Raw genomic sequence first — 17,197 nt, 5'->3', positions numbered from 1 at the left:
ATGATTCACATCTCAAGATGCCCAGATTTGAATGAGGAAGTTGATTTGCTTTAAATAGATGTGGCCCATAGACAGAAGAAATCAAATACACTGTCTTCTAGTGTCACTGAAGTGGTCCAAAACAAAAAATAAGTAGTGCAGAAAGTTTGAGCTGCTTTTGCTTATGGTGATTTTTTGCTAGAAAGGACTCCAAATCCATTAGAGACAACTCCATGCATTTACTCTTGGTATGTTAGGAAATTACATCAGCCGCATTAAAGGACTTGAAGGTCTCCAGTTTCTGCAGGAGTTGGTGCTGGACCATAACCGCATTAAAACAATTTCACAGGACTCCTTTGCTGGACAGAGTAGTCTTTTGGCTCTTTATCTAAAGCAAAACCAAATACGAGAACTGAAGAGTTTACAACCCTTGGTAAAATTACAGGAACTCTTTCTGGACTTCAACAGAATTAAGGTACAGTTTATTTTTTTAATGCTGTAGATTCAGTAGACTAAATGTCCACTTTTTGAGACAAATTCCCATTGTCCTCTGTGGATTTGCCTCAGTAAAATTACCTGTGTTTTCCCTAAAATATATACACCAGCTGCAAGATTTCTGAGAATTGTTGATGTGTGTTGCATTTTTTTTATTGTTTATTTTAAGTTTTGTTTTGTTTTGTTTAACTTTTGGACAGGAGTTATCTGAACTAGAAAAACTTCAAGTTATTCCCAGTCTCAAGGTGCTCTCAGTACGTGGAAATCCAGTGAGTATGTTAGTTTGCATTGTTACATAAACCAGGTATGTTTTTCACTTCATACACAGTATTTACTCTTTTATAATAATTGAGACTATTAAGAATTTCCCCATAGGCAGCACGTTCTGCTATTACTGTTTTAAGGTTGAAAGCTTCATAGCATGCATGATGACATTGCCTCACTGTGCGTGTCTCAGTGCCCTACTGTAATCAGAAGGCGCTTATTCTTCAGCATACTGTTCTTCATAGTGCTGCAAGATAAATTTAAAATGCATGTGTTTGCATGAGTGTATTGCAGTGATGGGCTGTCCTTTCAATATTCCAATACAGGCCAGATCTGTGAAGAAAGATCAAAGAACGTTAAAGGATCTCTGAAATACTTGATTTTATTTTTAAAATGGCTCAATAGCAATCTTTTTTGTTGTTTTGCACAGCACTCCTTGAAAAAGTCCTGAAGGGAAGTTTGAGGTTTCTTTCTTTCCAGACATGCTACTATTTTTCAGTGTAGAATTTGTTGGTTTACCTTCTTTCTCTCTGATGGCAAACTACTAGAACATGGTAAAGAAGACTGTAGCCTTTCTGATTTTATGAATGCAGAATATGGTACAGAAGACAGATGTACTTTCACACAGTGGAAAAGGCTTTATTTCTGAAGTGCAACTCAGGGGGGGCAAATATATAAAGTTTGTATTATCTCAGCTTTATGTATTGATGTATCTTAGCACTGCTGAGCTTTAAAGTAGCATTAAATGTAAATGAAAACAATATATATATTTCATTGTTAGTTTGAGAACAAATATGGCTTTCTAAATTTCAGTTAAAAATATAGCTCATAGGGCTTGTTTTCGTAAATGGACCCTTGAAGGTTGGCCTGAAAGCCCAAGTTCTAAATGCTTCTTATGTTTGTTTTTGTTTTTTTTTTTTTTTTTTTTTTAACTGTAATTCTGCAGTTTATGGTATAAAACAACAGCTAGAAGCACGTAGAAGAGAGAAGATAGGCATGTTGGATAGGCATGGTGTAGTCATGGACTCTATTTGCAGTGATTGACTCAAAAGAATATTTTCACACTTAGGACATTTTTCAAACTAACTTTCAAAGTCTTATACAGAGTAGTAAATTAATTGGTTTCTGAAATAGATGATGAAATGGCAGGAGCACGTCAAGCAAACTGAATGTCACCCACTAATGGCCAGAATAGCGATTCCTTTCGGGAAATTGCTGTTCTGGAGTTTACTTCTTTAAAATTGCAGGTCTAGACTTCCCCCTTAAGGGGATGAAGATGGTAGTCTCAACTCTTCCCCATACAACATGGCATTAAGGAGATGTATGTCTCAAGTGTATTAGTAAGTGTCAGTATCTGCTGCTATGGTCCACACTTGAGGTGTTATATAATCTTTCCTTTTCAATAACATTTTATATTAAAATAGAAAAATATTGCTCGTGCTTTCTGCCTCCAGCACAGCCTGCATCTCAGCACTTGGCCTTCTGTAAGGCCAAGTTTCCTAGTCACTTCTCTACAGGGAGCACAGCACGTTTGAATTCTCATATGTGCTGAGAGCCATGAGAAGCTGCTGGGGTCCAGGCTAACACGATGACAAAGGTATAAATATTCCCACAGAGTGCCACTTTGTCAGTACAGTCATTTGTGGGCACTTAAAGTTGAAAACCATTGCTCAAGATGTACAGTCATTTATGCCCAGCTTGGATTACGTTTCTAGGAGAGAAGGGGTATAAGGTTTAGTTCAGACATTTAGTAGTGTGGCTGAGATACTATCATCTTTTTGGACAAGGAGCCAGTTGTGGGTTTAATTTATATTTTCTTTATACAGGTTTCTCTCAAGAAGAACTATCGTTCGCTGCTTGTGATTCGACTGCCAGCACTACAAGTGCTCGATGGAACAGCAGTAAATGCAGAAGAGAGGTTGAAAGCTGACTATCAGTGCCTAGAACAAGTATAGCAAATATTACTTAAACTCCAAAGACAATATTAATGTCACCTATAGTGGGTGCCTAATGTGATTATCGTAACATTAAAATAGATTTCTTTCTACATTTCTTCAGAGAACCTCTCTCAGGTTTTGTAAAGTCAGGAAAAAGAAAAGACATACCTGCTCCCTTTCTTCATCAGCAAATTTAGTGAGTGTACGAACATTTAGCAGGTTCTTTTCTGTCATCTGGACAGGAAGATGTCTACAATTTGGGTGTTGTGCTACCTTCATTGAGTGGCCTGTGATAGGACTGCAATACAAACCAAACATTTGAAAGCTGTACAAGACCTGTTAGAGTCTTAGGCTCATCTCCCTATAGATATACAGGACACCATTGATTTTATGGGCCAGAAATGTAAATTTTACCCCTGGTAGTAAATTGTATTTATCCTGAGGTTCTATGCTTCAGCAAATTCACTCATTTTTCTAACCAGGTTCACCCTCAGTTCATACATGCAGTTAGACAACTTTTGGATGGTCTAGACCACAGGTGGAATGAGGCCATGGGGAGAAATTCATTTTGTAACTTCAGGCTTGATGAACCTTATACAAAGGTTAAGCAGAAGCACTGCCAATGTCATTCAAATATGTCTATGGTAAACAAGAACATACGTATTCATAAGTATTCATGATTTCATAGGGTATCTGCATTTGATACATTTTTGTAAGTTTCAGTGAAAGCCAATTCTCTTTTAACTCATAATGTTATTATGTAATGCAGTATCAGCAATGCTGTATGAAGGTTTTAAACTACAGTTTCAAGGTGCAGTAGTCACTTGTAACTTCTATCTATTTTTTCTTGGTAAATAAGATTCTTGCCACAGTTTATTACAGTTATTCTTTTTGGTGATAGTTGAGAATAGTTATGAATGTAAGCATATTTTGATAATGCAATATCATATCTAGTCTTGAAAGAGCCCATCTTGTACCATCTGCATCCATTGGAAATACTTTGGCACAGATAGTATTCTTCACTTATTCCTTTGCCTATAAGCCTCTTGTTTTGTGTTAGCTCTCCTTGTCCTCCTCATGGAAGTGCACGTACTCCATCTTTGTGTTTCAGTCCTGCATATCACCGTGCTTACTGACAGTGAGGTCATCTCCTAATGTCTTGAAATGCAATTGTATACCTTGAGCTGACTAGTGTTACCATTAATCAGCATGCCTTTTTCATTGCCGTATTTGTGGTGTTGAGAAGGGGCTCCCTTGTCCATCTACCTTGTTATTCTCCTGCAGACCCTGCCCTGAAATTCTCACTGACCGTGGAACCAAAATAAAGCCTGACAACAGTTCTGCATCTGCTTTGACCATTGTCTGTCACACAGACCGAATTTATTGCTCATTATTTTCTTGTGCTCATCCATCTGTCAGTCTGTCTGCATTCATTGGGTGTGCCTTATCTCATTTTACAATGTAAACTCACTGGAACAGAGATTTTTTGTAGGATTCACTATTAGGTTTTCTAAATACAATAATAACTATAACAACAGCAAAGAGTCAGAGAGAAGGCTAGCTCAGCACGTGTCTCCTACAAACAGAAGGTTCATTGTCTCTGTGGTTCTCTTTATCACTAGGACTCCACTCACTGAAAGAGTTTGTTGTCACCACAGCAGACCTGTGTTTTCTATATCACAGCATGAAACTTCTCTAGAGATTTGTTTGATGAACAGAATTCTTTCCTTGCAGCTCAAAAGACTGCAGTATTCACTTTAGCCATCCTTTTCCACACAAGGATCAGTTGAAATTAATGGTGAGATCCAGAGTCTGTTCCCACTCTGCACAAGGCAGTTCTCTTTTAATTTCTGTTTCATATTTATGGAGCAGAGAAACAGCTTTTACACGTTTGAAACACAAGTACTAAGGATGATGAGAAGCTTCAGTAAGATTGGCTTTATTCTCATCACCCTGGCCAGTTTTTCTTCAAACCTCTTTGCATGGTTCTTTATAGAAGAAAAGCTCTGCCAGTAGACATCTACATCACGAAGTTATTCTACTCTAATTATCTCCTTCAGATTTCTTTTATTGCCACAGTACCCTCAGCATACCCAGCTAAAGTGTTGCTGAGTTGAAAATACTACTTGCAGCACTGCATGTAACCCTTTTGCTGTTATCTTATGCTTCCCCATTTTTGGGTTATTCCCATATTGGTCCTTAATTTATAAGTTCTTGTCATAGATTTCTTGGTGTAAGTATGTCACTGTATAAATAAAGTCTTTTAGCATTATAGCTTCCTAGCTTCCTTTAGCTTCCTAGGTAGTGGAATAAATGCTATTACTGAGCACTGATATTAGTGGTATCTTTATTGTTTTGCCAGATCTGTCTTAATGTGGATAGTAGGTCACAGATGAAACCATATAGGTTAAAATCCATGTACATGGTTCTGTTTCAGAACTTGATCTGTCAAGAGTGCATTACCACAGTTACATTAATCTCTGTTTGGAGACTCAGGACCTTAGTATCTTAGTGTACTAGTGAAATACATTTCCCCACTTGAAGCCACAATGCTTGTATACAAGAGTTCAAAGCACTTTTAGATTGAGTAATTTCACGTGTAAATGCTTTATTTCAAAACTGACCTGTGCTTTCATTCATTGGACATCACTTAAATAAAAACATGGCAGAACAAGTAAAGTAATAGAAGCATGTTAAGGCTATATCTTTAGAGAAATCTCTGTTTTATATTCAGGTTCAGTGAAGATGTTATACCTCATTAGCTACAACAGAACTGAGCCATTTTCTCATTAGATCATTCAAGTGGAACAACACAAAAGATTTTTCAAGTTTGTCAGTTGCATTTTAGCTGTGCTTTTTAAAGTGCTTGTTAGAAAGCAAGAATTGAAACCGTATGGTGTTGTTTAAGCTTAAAAAGTGCTTTTGATCTTAAGCTTCAAAAGAGATTTTCCCAGCAGAGAGTAGGCTAGCACTTTATTCGGTACTATTTTAGGTGGACACCAGAACACTCTGTACATAATATTATTTTCTCTTTTCATGCTATTGATTAAATCTCCTTTTAAAGTTTTCACTGCTGAATTGCAGATGATTTACAGGAGGCAATCAATTACTATTGTCATTGTACTGTGTACGCAGTCTTATCAAAATTAACAAATTGGCACAGACTGGCATAGAGCTTTAAATCAGTTGCTACAAAAAGTGGTAGCCTCAAAGTGAGACTTAGGAACTACTAAATATTTCTAGATATTATAAAGAATCTTCCAAAGATTAATTATTATCAGCCCCCTGTCAGCCATCTGCTATAGTTGGTTTAAATTTGAAAATGTATTATTTTCCATCTTTCTCAGTAAAAACAGCTTCAGTGCATTACAGGTTTGTTCTTAAGGGCTTACAATTTTCTGTCAAGGCATTTTGGTTTCATAGCTACTGATTCTTTTTGAGGTATACAACTTGCATAGCTTCTGTGTTTGTCTGAAAGCTTATCTAGAAAGTGCAATAGTGAAATCATAAGCTCACAACAGTAATTTGAAGAACTGGTCCTATAGTTCTTTAAGTAGATCATTACTGTTTATACTTCCGTAAAGCAAACAAATAAAAAAGACTTTTCTATCATAAAGACCAAGATACTTAATCTCTTTTTTTTCCTTTTTTTTTTTTTTCCCCTTATGGAGGATTTCCAAGCTGCAAATTCCCCAAAGAACTCTAGATTTCCTGCACTACCAGCAAATTTTACAAGACAAACTCCTCTCAGAATAGCAAATGTGAATCTGAATGAAAACATTAACCGTTTCTTTGATTTTACATTTGGTCGTGAACTTAAAGAACCTCTACTGAATAAGTCAAATAAAAGTAAGCATAAGCAAACATCATTACTAGTTTCCCTTTTCCATGGTACTTAATGTTGTTATACTCTGTCATACTGTATATTCTATGGCCTGTATAGAGCAGTTTTAACAAGCACATTTTTATCTTTCCTACGACTCTTGAAGGTTTAAGTTTCTTAAGTTCCTGCAATCCGTAAGTTTTTAACAGCCTTCCCAAAGCTGGAAAATGCTTGTGTTTTCTGAAAGAATATACATCCTTGGCAGGTGTTCTTCATACTGGGATGGATCTTCAAATTCATTCTGAATCACCGTTAGATGAATTATCCCTTCAGTGATTTCAAAAGCTTTGTTGTTGTTTTTAATTTGTTAACCAATTTCATTCTCTAAACTAGAATTTAAACTATGCTAGAAATTGAAAGGAAATGGTGTAACCTAATTGATCTGGCTAGGAAAATTCAGAAGAAAAGAGGAATGAGTGCAATTCTTGATGACTGGTAGACGGGTTTAGGTTGTACAGGAAGAAAATCCGTGTGCCTTTTGTGTTACAGGTAAGTCTAGGATCCCAGGAATTACAACATATAATCTTCAAAGCATCCATGTACAAAGAACTCTTAGGCATGCCAAAGGAGCATCAACTAATCTAAACCGTTTGGTGCATCACAGTGCTACTTCTAAGACCAGCCAACTGAATCAGAGCAAGAGAGAAAATACCAGCAGGTGAGGCTCCTACCAGCCCTAAGCACAGCTTCTTTTTCTTTGCTTTGTTAAGGGGAGGTATGTATGTGTCAGAACCAAAGCACCTCTCTTCCTCCTTCCTTTGCCTGATGGGGAATTCCACATCCACCAAAAATTTTTTCTCTTTCTTCTTATAAAGCTTGCAATGCATCTAGGAAAGCATCATAGAAAACAATTTAAAATTTTACCATTAGAACAATGACTATTAAATGGAGTGAGACATCTAACAAAGATAAGCTCGTATCTCCTAAGTCCATGGTTAGCCCTGTTCTGTCACTAGCTCAAGACTTTGGGGGGTTTGTTTGTTTTGTGTTTTTGTTTTTTGGTTGGTTGGTTGGTTCCCCCCCCCCCCCCCTTTTTTTTTTTTTAATTTTGTTGCCTGAATTCTAGTTTTGTTTGGTAATTGTGTTTAGTAACAGAAGTAGTTTCCAAAGGATTATATATTTTTGTAGACCCATATCACGAAAGCTCTGGAGGTGAAACACTTTAAATAAACCTTATTTAACCAGGTAGTGTTGTACTGTCTCAGATATTATAGATGAGAAAACAGTGGTGTCAGAGGAAGTGATGTTACTCACTAAGATTGATCTATACAATATAAAATTCCCCTTAATCTAAATTTAAGCTGGCCTCTTCACAGGGATGTATTCTACCTTTAATGCATACTGCTTAGCATCCTTCTACAGGCACTTCTTTTTCATTTATAAAGTGTTTTTTTTCTTCAGTTAAAGCAGCAAGTATGACTGTTTCCCTGTGTTGTAGATTGATCCTCACACATTTAAAAAATACATAAATAAAAGCAACCCTCACACAGGGGCCATGTAGTTTAAAACAAGGTTGATGAAATGTTATAGCAAGCGTCCCCTATTAGAAATTGTGTTTTCATTTCTTCTCGTGCCACATGTTCTTTGATCTCATCCCATTTCTCTCAGCATGTTGTAACATAGCAGAACTATGCATGGAGTCTAGGTGATTCAAATTTAATCTTATTTTTTTATAAATTCAACATGCTAAAATTAGAAAAACACTGCAAAGGCAGCCAGATAGTTATAGCAAATGTTTGCCTCTGATAAAGCAACACTAGTCATGTCATTCCTGATTAAGAAGAAATTACGTTTTAGGACTGACTAGGCCTTTTTTCTCTTTTTCCCTCATGGCATTGCTTCAGGCAGAGTTAAACCTATTCATGTATTTTAACATCATTCTTCTTACATGGCTGTCATTAAGATTTCTTTGAAATATTATCTTCCTTGAATTTCTTCACTTTGTAATGAATAGCTAAAGGATATTTGTAGGACGTTTTCCATTTAAGTTACTAATGTTTGCTTTTTAATTTCTATTTTAATTGAACTTTTAAAAATACTGATAAATTCTGCATACAATCCTAAATTAAAAATGAAACAGGAATGCTGTAGCACAATCTTTTTTCTTTATTTCTACTGTACAGGTTCTGTCTTCAGTCAGTATTTTTTGAACTTTTGGGAAGATTCACTGATGCATCAAAGCAGAAAAAACTAATAATGTTTTTTGCCTGACTATGAATATCTTCCAGACTTCAGTGTGTTCAACTTTCAATATTGTAGTTATATATTTCAATACAAGGCAAATTCCACCAAAAACAGATTATCTGAACCAGATAATTTGGAATCCAGTGAAAACACCTGTTTTTTGTTTTGTTTTGTTTTGTTTTTAAGAGTGTTGGCTTTTTATCCTTTCCTAGTCCCAAACAGTAGGGGGTCACTCTATCAGCTGCTTGTAAACGAGAGTGATAATAAGATAATGTGTTATTATCTAAAGGGTTCTTTCAGGTCACATTGTGGGGTCGTGTGCTCCCTAGCATTAGGTCAGTGGTTTTGATGTTATCACAACTGGAACAAGGTTAAAAGCTTTCACCATATCCACAAGTTGGATTGGAATTAACAGATGCAGCAGGATGTTTATGAACCTAGTGGCGTATTTCTTTGCTTGTCATTTTTAAGTCACCTGTTTGCATGGACAAAGTGATAATTGCCTTTCAGCAGATTTAAAACTCTCGGGATATTTAGGCTTTGCAGGACTAATAGAGCGATACCTAGCTATGGTTACAAATCTGATTTCAGTATTTGATATTTTTGTGAATAATTTCTTCATAACACACACACACAATTTTTTAAAATACTTATAAAGAGAGGCACTGAAGTACGTGGTAGAATCTTTCTTCTATATTACTAGTAGATCTCAAGAGTTACTTTAGCAAAGTCCTATGTTCATCCATTAAGAGTGAATAGTCATGGGAGCACGTGACAGGACTGAGTATCATGTTAATGTGCTAAATATGTATAATTAATTCTCTAAGTTAATATATATATATATTTATTTATTTATTTTTTAAATATTGAAATTCTCTTTTTTTCTTTTTAGGAAGCCAGCCAATAGCCTCTCCCAGCTAAATCAACCCTAAGAGTCTGTAGTAACTGTGAAAATGAGAGAAATGACAGGAAAAATTCTTCCTTGGGATTACTACACAGCCTTGAGTGGTGTTACAGAAGTGGCATTTTGTACTTTCATTTTAATGCTGTGATTGTGAATGCATAATGAATGAAATGAAATGTCAATTAAGTAATGAAATTATTTAATTCAATGAAGCAACCGTTTACACACATGTAGAATATCTGGATCCCTTGGGACTCAGAGATCCCTTTGTCTTGTTCTCACTCATACCAGTATAAATCAGGAGTCAACCTTCTGAATTTAGTTGACAGGAAGTCTGAATTCAATATGATTTCTTCATATTTATATTGGAAAAATGCATAGAGTCAGATCTCTACATCTTTACTATGTAGTCGTGTTTTCTTCCAATATCTTCATAATCTTAATTACTGTTTAATTTTTACTAAACTGGGAAAATATCATGGGTTACAGTATGTGCATTTTCTTGAAAAGGTGAGGAACTAAAAACAACAAAATCAATGCATACCAGATCAAGGTTTTGTACTGGTAAATTTACTGCGCAAAATTTTCTTTTGCTGTTCCTTTTAGACAATTCAAAAAATTGGTTATAACACATGCCTTTACTATACCTATAGAACCTATCTCATGTATCTATTTATATCTGTGTGTGTGCGTGAACTGATGTAAGGAAAAGCAATTGAATTACATCTGAGTGTAAATTATGGACTTTAATATTGCATCTTTTAGAAAAAATGCATTTCACTTTTCAGATTATTTTTTAAAAATATATGATTCCACTGGTATACATGACAAAATTATAGACGTTATATATCTGCTCATTTCTAATAAAATTATAACTATTTGAAATGTAATTGTTGGTAATTTACCATATTACTCTGAAATTAAAGGACTTAGATGTTTAGAGTGTTATCTTTAATATCAGAGCTTACTTGCAGTCTTGATAAATTTTCCATAGCATTTTCACCTTTCAGGTTAAATTAAATGGCTGCTGAAGGTAGGTATTTATTTATTTCTAAAATTTTCTATGCTAAATTTGGAAACAAACATCGCATTTCTATTAGCTGTATGCTTTTTTTTTTTTTTTTAATCTAGAATATTACAAGTTTTTGTTTGTTTGTTTCTCCTAGGTGATTTGAAAGAGCTTTTTAGTGTTAATTTTACTTACAAGTATACGCCAGGTAGTAGGTGTGAAGGTTGTTAGACACGGGCATTCGTGCAGTCAGGTCCTCTTTCTGGCTGGTAAGTTTTCTTTGTCTCTTGTGCGGTTTGCAGGACAGCCACAAGGTGTCTTTGTTGTACTATTGATTTTCTCGATCAGGGCCGCTGTGCCTGCACTACCCTGGATAACAGGCTCTCACTTCAGACGGGTTAAAGCAGCTTTGCACCAGAAAAAGCCACAGCTGTTGGTCCCATTCTTGCATTTTACAAGGCAAGAAAAAGCCAGTTGTAGTGTTGCAGAGCTCAACAGGAGTTTGTGGGGGCGGCACAGCCATTGGGAAGGTTCTTGTTTTCTGAGTAATTTGGAGCTGACTTCTTGGGAAATGGGTCTGAGTGCATCTAGTTTATTTTTTGTACAGTTTGAATCACATTGCATCTAAAAGTCACTGCTAGCTAGCAGTCAGGTTTGTTCATTGCAGGAGAGCTAGAGGGACCTGAAGAAGGAAACTAGTGTTTTCAGGGGAAAGGTTTCATACCTAAAGGCATTCATACCTTAAGTTGAGCCCGAGTTAGAGAGAAGCACATGTGCAGCTACTGGATGTAGACCAACAGCACAGAACAGAAGATGGCCCCTCATGAGTGAACCAGTTGTAGAAGTCCCATGTTGAGGAAAATGAAGAATAGGACTGCTTATGCAGCATGTGGTGGTGCTCATGGCCTTACGTTACTGATCTCTGTTCAAGCTCAGTCCCAGCTCTGCATAGGTCACAGCTGCATTTTAAGGCAAGTCTTAACAATTGGCCTTAAATGAGGAATAAGGGAGGAAGAGAGGGATGAAAAAGAGCTCATACTGTTCTCTGCAGGGACTGCTCGGTGCAGCTTTTTGCTTGTGTTCTCCATGTAAATTTGAACCCTATAGAAAAACCCCTTGTGTAATCCTGAATAGAAGTATCCTTTGGCATGTTATCTCCATCCAAGACAGAGAGCATTCTCTGACAGCCTGTAACAGGTGAATAGCTTTCCTTTCTGTAGGCTGTAGAAGCACAACGTGGTGAACATAAAATTAGAAATATGTGTGTACTCCCTCTAGCTTTATGTTTTAATTCTCTGAACTTATCCACATTAGTGCATTCTTTTAAATTTCAATATCTTTCAGCAATTTAAAAATCCACCTTGGCTGACTGCCAGGGCTTTTTTAAGTGCAGTATTTTACAGTGGAAGTCTAATTCTGGTTTGGGGGCTAACTGAACTCCATACTTCCAGTAAGTCCTAGTTTAGCAAAATATTCCTTTGTGAGAAATTATATTCTTAAAGACAGTTAAATGCCGAAGCACAATAAATATACAGGACACTTGTGTTACAGAGCTTTTAGAAAAGATCTCTCCATGTTGGGGAGACTTACAACACTTAGAGAGGTGAGTTCCAGGAAATGCTTATTGAAGCAGTGAAAAACTTCTTAATTTGGGGAGACAACAAATAAATGTCAAGTCAAAATAGTTAATAACATTTTGTTTGCAAAACATGCAAAGAGGAAGAGGAGGAGGAGTAAAAGGTGTCAAAGGGGATGCAGCAGGGAAGAGAGAAAAGCCTTGAGACTGCAGTCCTATATCTATGCTTCTGTACCTTCAAACCGTATCATCGCTGCTTTTCTGGTGTAAAATTCAGGATTATTTTGAGGTTCTCTAAATGATGTTGGAGCACACAGGATGATGGACACTCCTCACCACCACTGACCTGCCTGTTTATGCTCACGACGAGCTCCACCACAGCCTTGGCAGTGGTGAGGCACTAGTGGGGTATCACCATGCCCAGTCTTGCCAGCAGAGACCCAGATTTAAGTAGTCAAACAGCCCACAGACAGTTCAGCAGGAAGGCTATAATTAGGTTGCTGACAAGAAAAGAGATAAACCTTCAGAGTAAAATCCCAGACAAGGATTTAAAGGCTCTCTGTAGTGACACACTCAGTTCTTTGGCTGGATGCACCCAGGATTGTCTGCATTTACTTGTCAATCTCTTCTGTGGGAAGGATCACAGAAGAAAGCAAGCCTTCTTGGAGCATCTTTGTTGAATCTCATTCAGCAGGCTTACTTCCAGTGACAGGAATGACATTGCCTCTGCAACCACCGTTAGTGAATTTGGCCCAGTGAACTGCAGTGGTGTTGCAGCACAGTAGTTTTGATCCTATACATGCATTGAAATCAATGGGATGTTTTTCCTGATAACTAAGGATCACTCCTGCATCCTTTTTTCTTCTGATTCCTGAGTCTAAAGGTGTAAATACTATTTGCGTTGGCTTGTTGCAAACATTCCTTGTAAAATAGAAAATGAAAGCTTAGAGCCTGAAGAGCACAGGCAGATCTGCTACAGAGGCCTCGCGTCTGCAGCAGTCCCCTGGGCAGAGCTGTGAATGCAGGAGTCTTTGTCTATTGCCTTCTTATTTAATTTTGTATAAAGTTGATCGTCAAAAAAAAAAAGCAGACAAAACTTTGAATCTCCCCATCTGTGTATGTGTGCAGACATTCAAGAGGCACTGGTACCGCACCATTTCAATAGCTTTTGTCTGTAAAGTGTCACACTTTTCATCTACCATTTAATTCTTCTAAATGGATGTTGCTCTTCTTCCCATTATGGACCTCCATCGCTTCTATGAAACATTATTTGCATAAAAGGAACTGAATAATTGATAGAGGATGTGAGCAAGAGCTAGCACACATCTTGGTAGGGGTTTGCTGGTAATCCCAGCGAGTCTAACACATAGCTCATAGCTTGTTTAATGGGATGGAAGCTGACAGGGTTTTCTTGTACCTCTGCTACAGAACTCATAGCTTCTGGATGACCTCCTTGTACTTAGCTTCTTTTCTTGTTGATCTCGCTGCTCTTTTCCTCCATTAACGGGAGAATTCTTGAAGGGAATGATACAGTATGCTACAGTTTGTGTTCACGCACACCATAAAATACTACTGCATCTGAGGTCTGGTGGGTTTAGTCTCTTGCTTTTATAAAATAAAAAGGAACGCAAATCCTAAATGGATTGTACTATTAAAGGCAAAGTCTGCAAACAGCTTTCATTTATAAGTTTGTTTGATCTTGAATTTAAGCTTAAGTTTGATCTTTGATTTTTTTTCCCCCATATTAAGTTTTTTTTTGTTGTTGTTGGAAAAACTCTTATTAAAACTGTAAAACTTCCAGTTCTGTAAGCAAAAACTTAGAGATTTTTTGCTACTGTTCTGTAACATACGTTATATACTGAAAGGCTTCTGCATTTTAGTTGTCTCCACTTCGTGAGATGCCTGTCAGAATGAATATATATATTTCTGAACAGAGAAAAAGCCAGAGAAGCAATATATCCTATAAATAAAGCATGTTTGGCAGTTGTCTGAAAATTTTTCTAAGATGGAACTAGAATTGAATAATTATTCTTCTAGAGATTTATACATTTCCAAAGTGTACAGTTTTTAATGATAAGCAGCTGTAATAGGAGGGTCTGGAAACAGCTGGACGATTAGTATTTTAGTGGTGAGGGAGCAGTCTCAGCTGCTCTGACAAGCAAGCTGCCATTTTCAGTGTAATCACTTTTGATTCTAAAGCACTTGCTTTGCTTTTAACTTTCTGCAAATCCCTCTTGATATTCCTCTTTTTAAAGTAAGATGCATTTCCATATGTCCATAAAAGTTTCCCTGACAATTCAGCATGCTGTTGGCAATGACTTGCCTTATTCCTGTTGGGTGATTTGTGAAATGAGGCTGCTTTGTTTATTAAGTGTACATGAGAATAATGTAAAACATACTTAACATCCTCAACCACTGCACAGATGTTTTTGTGCTGAAAGGAGACTCAAAGTTGCGCTGATTTAATTAACCTTTCATTTTCTCCCATTTGGAAAGCGATTTCTTAAGAACTCCTATTCCTGATAAACATGTTATTCCATAGTTTAAATGTTCTTTGTAGAAATAAATAGTTTTCAGTATTCTCTAAAGAAGAGTATTTGAGAATAAAGAGAATTTAAAAAATAGTATGAAAATAGCTGGTCAAGATATTCCTGTTCATTCTGCCATTTTCTCTCTTCAGAACTGTGCCTGATGTTTTGGGGGGAAAAGGCTTTCTGTGACAAAACACTGCTGCGTAACATATTTTGTTAACGTGTCGATATTTTATTCCTCAAAATATTTTACATATGCTTTTTCTATTCTCATAAAATTAAGTAGCAAACAAATATATATCAGTAGCATTTTAAAATTTCAGTTCGTATTCTTTCCCATCAATTTGGCTGAAAACAGGTATTTGCAAACACTGGTAGCCTAATTTCTTGTGGCCTTTCATTTTTTATGAAGTGTTTTCAAAAGACTTCAATCAACCTTAATGGTGCATTTTTAGTTAAGGAAACAGAATGGAGAGAAGTCAATTTAAGCTCCCCAATGAACAAGTGTGTACAGAAAAAAAAGGCATAAATGGGTTTAGAAAACAGAGCCAGTACAAGCAAAATGCAGTGAGCAGAGCGCTCAGGGAAGCCAAGATATAATGGAAAGAGTAAAATACTGCAGAGCTTTTTAAACTATATACAATTGGAACAATGGACTGGACCCAGACATCTATGTTAAACTGTTAGAAGATAGGTGAAAAGCAAGCTGCAATTCTGCAACCGGGGCTAGAGAATACGAGAATGGAAGGGCTTAAAGCTGAAGCAAATGAATGTAGGGTAGTTTAGCAGGATAGAAATCAAGTCAAAATTGGCATATTTCACTGTTCAATTTACCATGTGAAGAACCATCTCCTGGCTTTCTGTATTAAAGGACTATTAGTACCAGCCTCCTTAATGAAGCCCCCTTTATGCCACCTGTGAAATAATAATACCGTTTTTTGCGCACCTTTTTTTATTTCTTTTTTTCTTAAAAACCAAAATACCTTAAAAGCATTGAGTAATTAAGTAAGGTGGCCTCTGCGAGTATACATTATATATCTGCAAAACATACACAAAAGAAATACACCTGGGAAACAATTACACAGTGATTGTTTAATTGCCTCCCATGACTTAAACATACCATTAATAATACATATAATATATTTTTCCAAAGCATCACAACCTCGCTAGTAAAAGGGTAACTGCATAAATATTAAAAATCCAGACTAAAATAATTCATTCTTGCTAAACCCGACGGATGCATGCTCTCAGTTGTCTTGGCCCAATCACCTCTTTGAAACAAACTACTTTACAGGGTACCACCAATTATTATCACTTGTATTGTAGCCTATCAGTTATACTTTGCTTTTATGCATGCTTACAGTTGAGTGCAGTTGTTTTTAATGCCTGCCTTACACCATGATTCAATCCATTTGGGTAGCTTAATGCAAAGATTTCGTAATGTACACAGGGATGAGTAGCACTAAGGCAACGAACATAGTCCTCATTATTCTTTTAAGGGGAATGTCAACAAGAAGAGGAATTAGAGAGGAAATCGTTGTAACTCCAAAAGAACATCTGACTAACCACTACAGATGACATGTTTTTTTTCCCTTTTTATCCTCTTCGCGATCCATAAAGGAGGATTTTTCCAAAACAATTAATTTGGTTGCCAAACCCTTCTTAATTCTAAGGAGATTTAAAACTCATCTACTTGGAGTCTGTCTCATGGAGCTAGACCCACAACCGGATTACGAGCTATTCCATCATATGGCTGTTGTTAGCCCAGTTGCTGCTATGTGGTACATAATTGGACTGCTAAAAAAAAAAAAAAAAAAAAAGACATAAACCCCCCAGTCTTCTTTACTAAGCCTACTGGCACCTCCAGCATTTTATTATTTGTATTACTTTCTCCTCAAAATAAAAGCTCAGCAGCCTGAGAGAAAAAGGATTTCCAAAACCTTCTTCCAAGTAACCTTGACACGCAGTTCCTGGTACAAACAGTAATGCTCTAAGCTAAACCAATCAATAGGCAGCACTGCACGCCACAATCCCGCAGCAAAACTGAGGTTTAACTTTGAAAAATGGTTGCTCTTTGTGTCTAGTGCTGGAGAGCATATGGCAAATTTCCACTTAACAGGAATCACGATTTACGGCACAAAGTCCTGCGTTAATTCTTTTAATTAGTGTGTGTGTACGCACAAGTATGTGTGTTGTTTTGTTTCTTTAGAGAGAATCCATGACCTTAAACAAGCCAAAGAAGACTTAAACCCTGGTTCACCCTTTTGCAACAACAGTGGGGTCGTGGCGATGTTTTCTTTCTCTGTGCTGGCAGTGCACAATGCTCTGCGCTTGGTCTTTGCAAGCCAAGACAGGGCCAACAGTCAGACAATGTCCACACTTACAGCCACGGTCTTGGTCCTTTGATGTTCCAAATCAGACACCTCCTGAGCACA

At 36.8% G+C, this 17,197-nt stretch overlaps 1 protein-coding gene and 1 long non-coding RNA gene across 8 annotated transcripts in view; one reads left to right on the top strand and one right to left on the bottom strand.

The window, feature by feature from the left end:
* LRRC9 (leucine rich repeat containing 9) overlaps positions 1-10,531 on the top strand; it is a 47,932-nt gene extending 37,401 nt beyond the window's left edge. The window contains exons 27-32 of one of the 7 annotated variants that reach the window (XM_084519742.1): positions 237-454; positions 675-743; positions 2,565-2,687; positions 6,347-6,524; positions 7,048-7,216; positions 9,635-10,531. In XM_084519742.1, coding sequence (XP_084375868.1) covers positions 237-454; positions 675-743; positions 2,565-2,687; positions 6,347-6,524; positions 7,048-7,216; positions 9,635-9,674 — 797 coding nt within the window. In that variant the 3' untranslated portion in view covers positions 9,675-10,531. Of the gene's footprint in view, positions 1-236; positions 455-674; positions 744-2,564; positions 2,688-2,796; positions 6,298-6,346; positions 6,525-7,047; positions 7,217-9,634 lie in introns of those variants that run through there. The other 6 variants (XR_014693201.1, XR_014693200.1, XM_084519743.1 and 3 more) reach the window with 6 other exon arrangements.
* LOC311437033 lies at positions 470-13,116 on the bottom strand. The gene is made up of 3 exons (XR_014693205.1): positions 10,851-13,116; positions 2,844-2,973; positions 470-1,071 (listed from the first exon to the last, which is right to left on the bottom strand). It is a non-coding gene; the product is annotated as an uncharacterized lncRNA (long non-coding RNA).
* Between the last annotated feature and the right edge of the window lie 4,081 nt (positions 13,117-17,197).

This window comes from Aythya ferina (assembly GCF_964211825.1).
Source record: "Aythya ferina genome assembly, chromosome: 5".
NCBI lineage: Eukaryota > Metazoa > Chordata > Aves > Anseriformes > Anatidae > Aythya > Aythya ferina.
The sequence above is the reverse complement of the archived record's forward strand: the minus strand, read 5'-3'. Positions and strand labels throughout refer to the sequence as shown.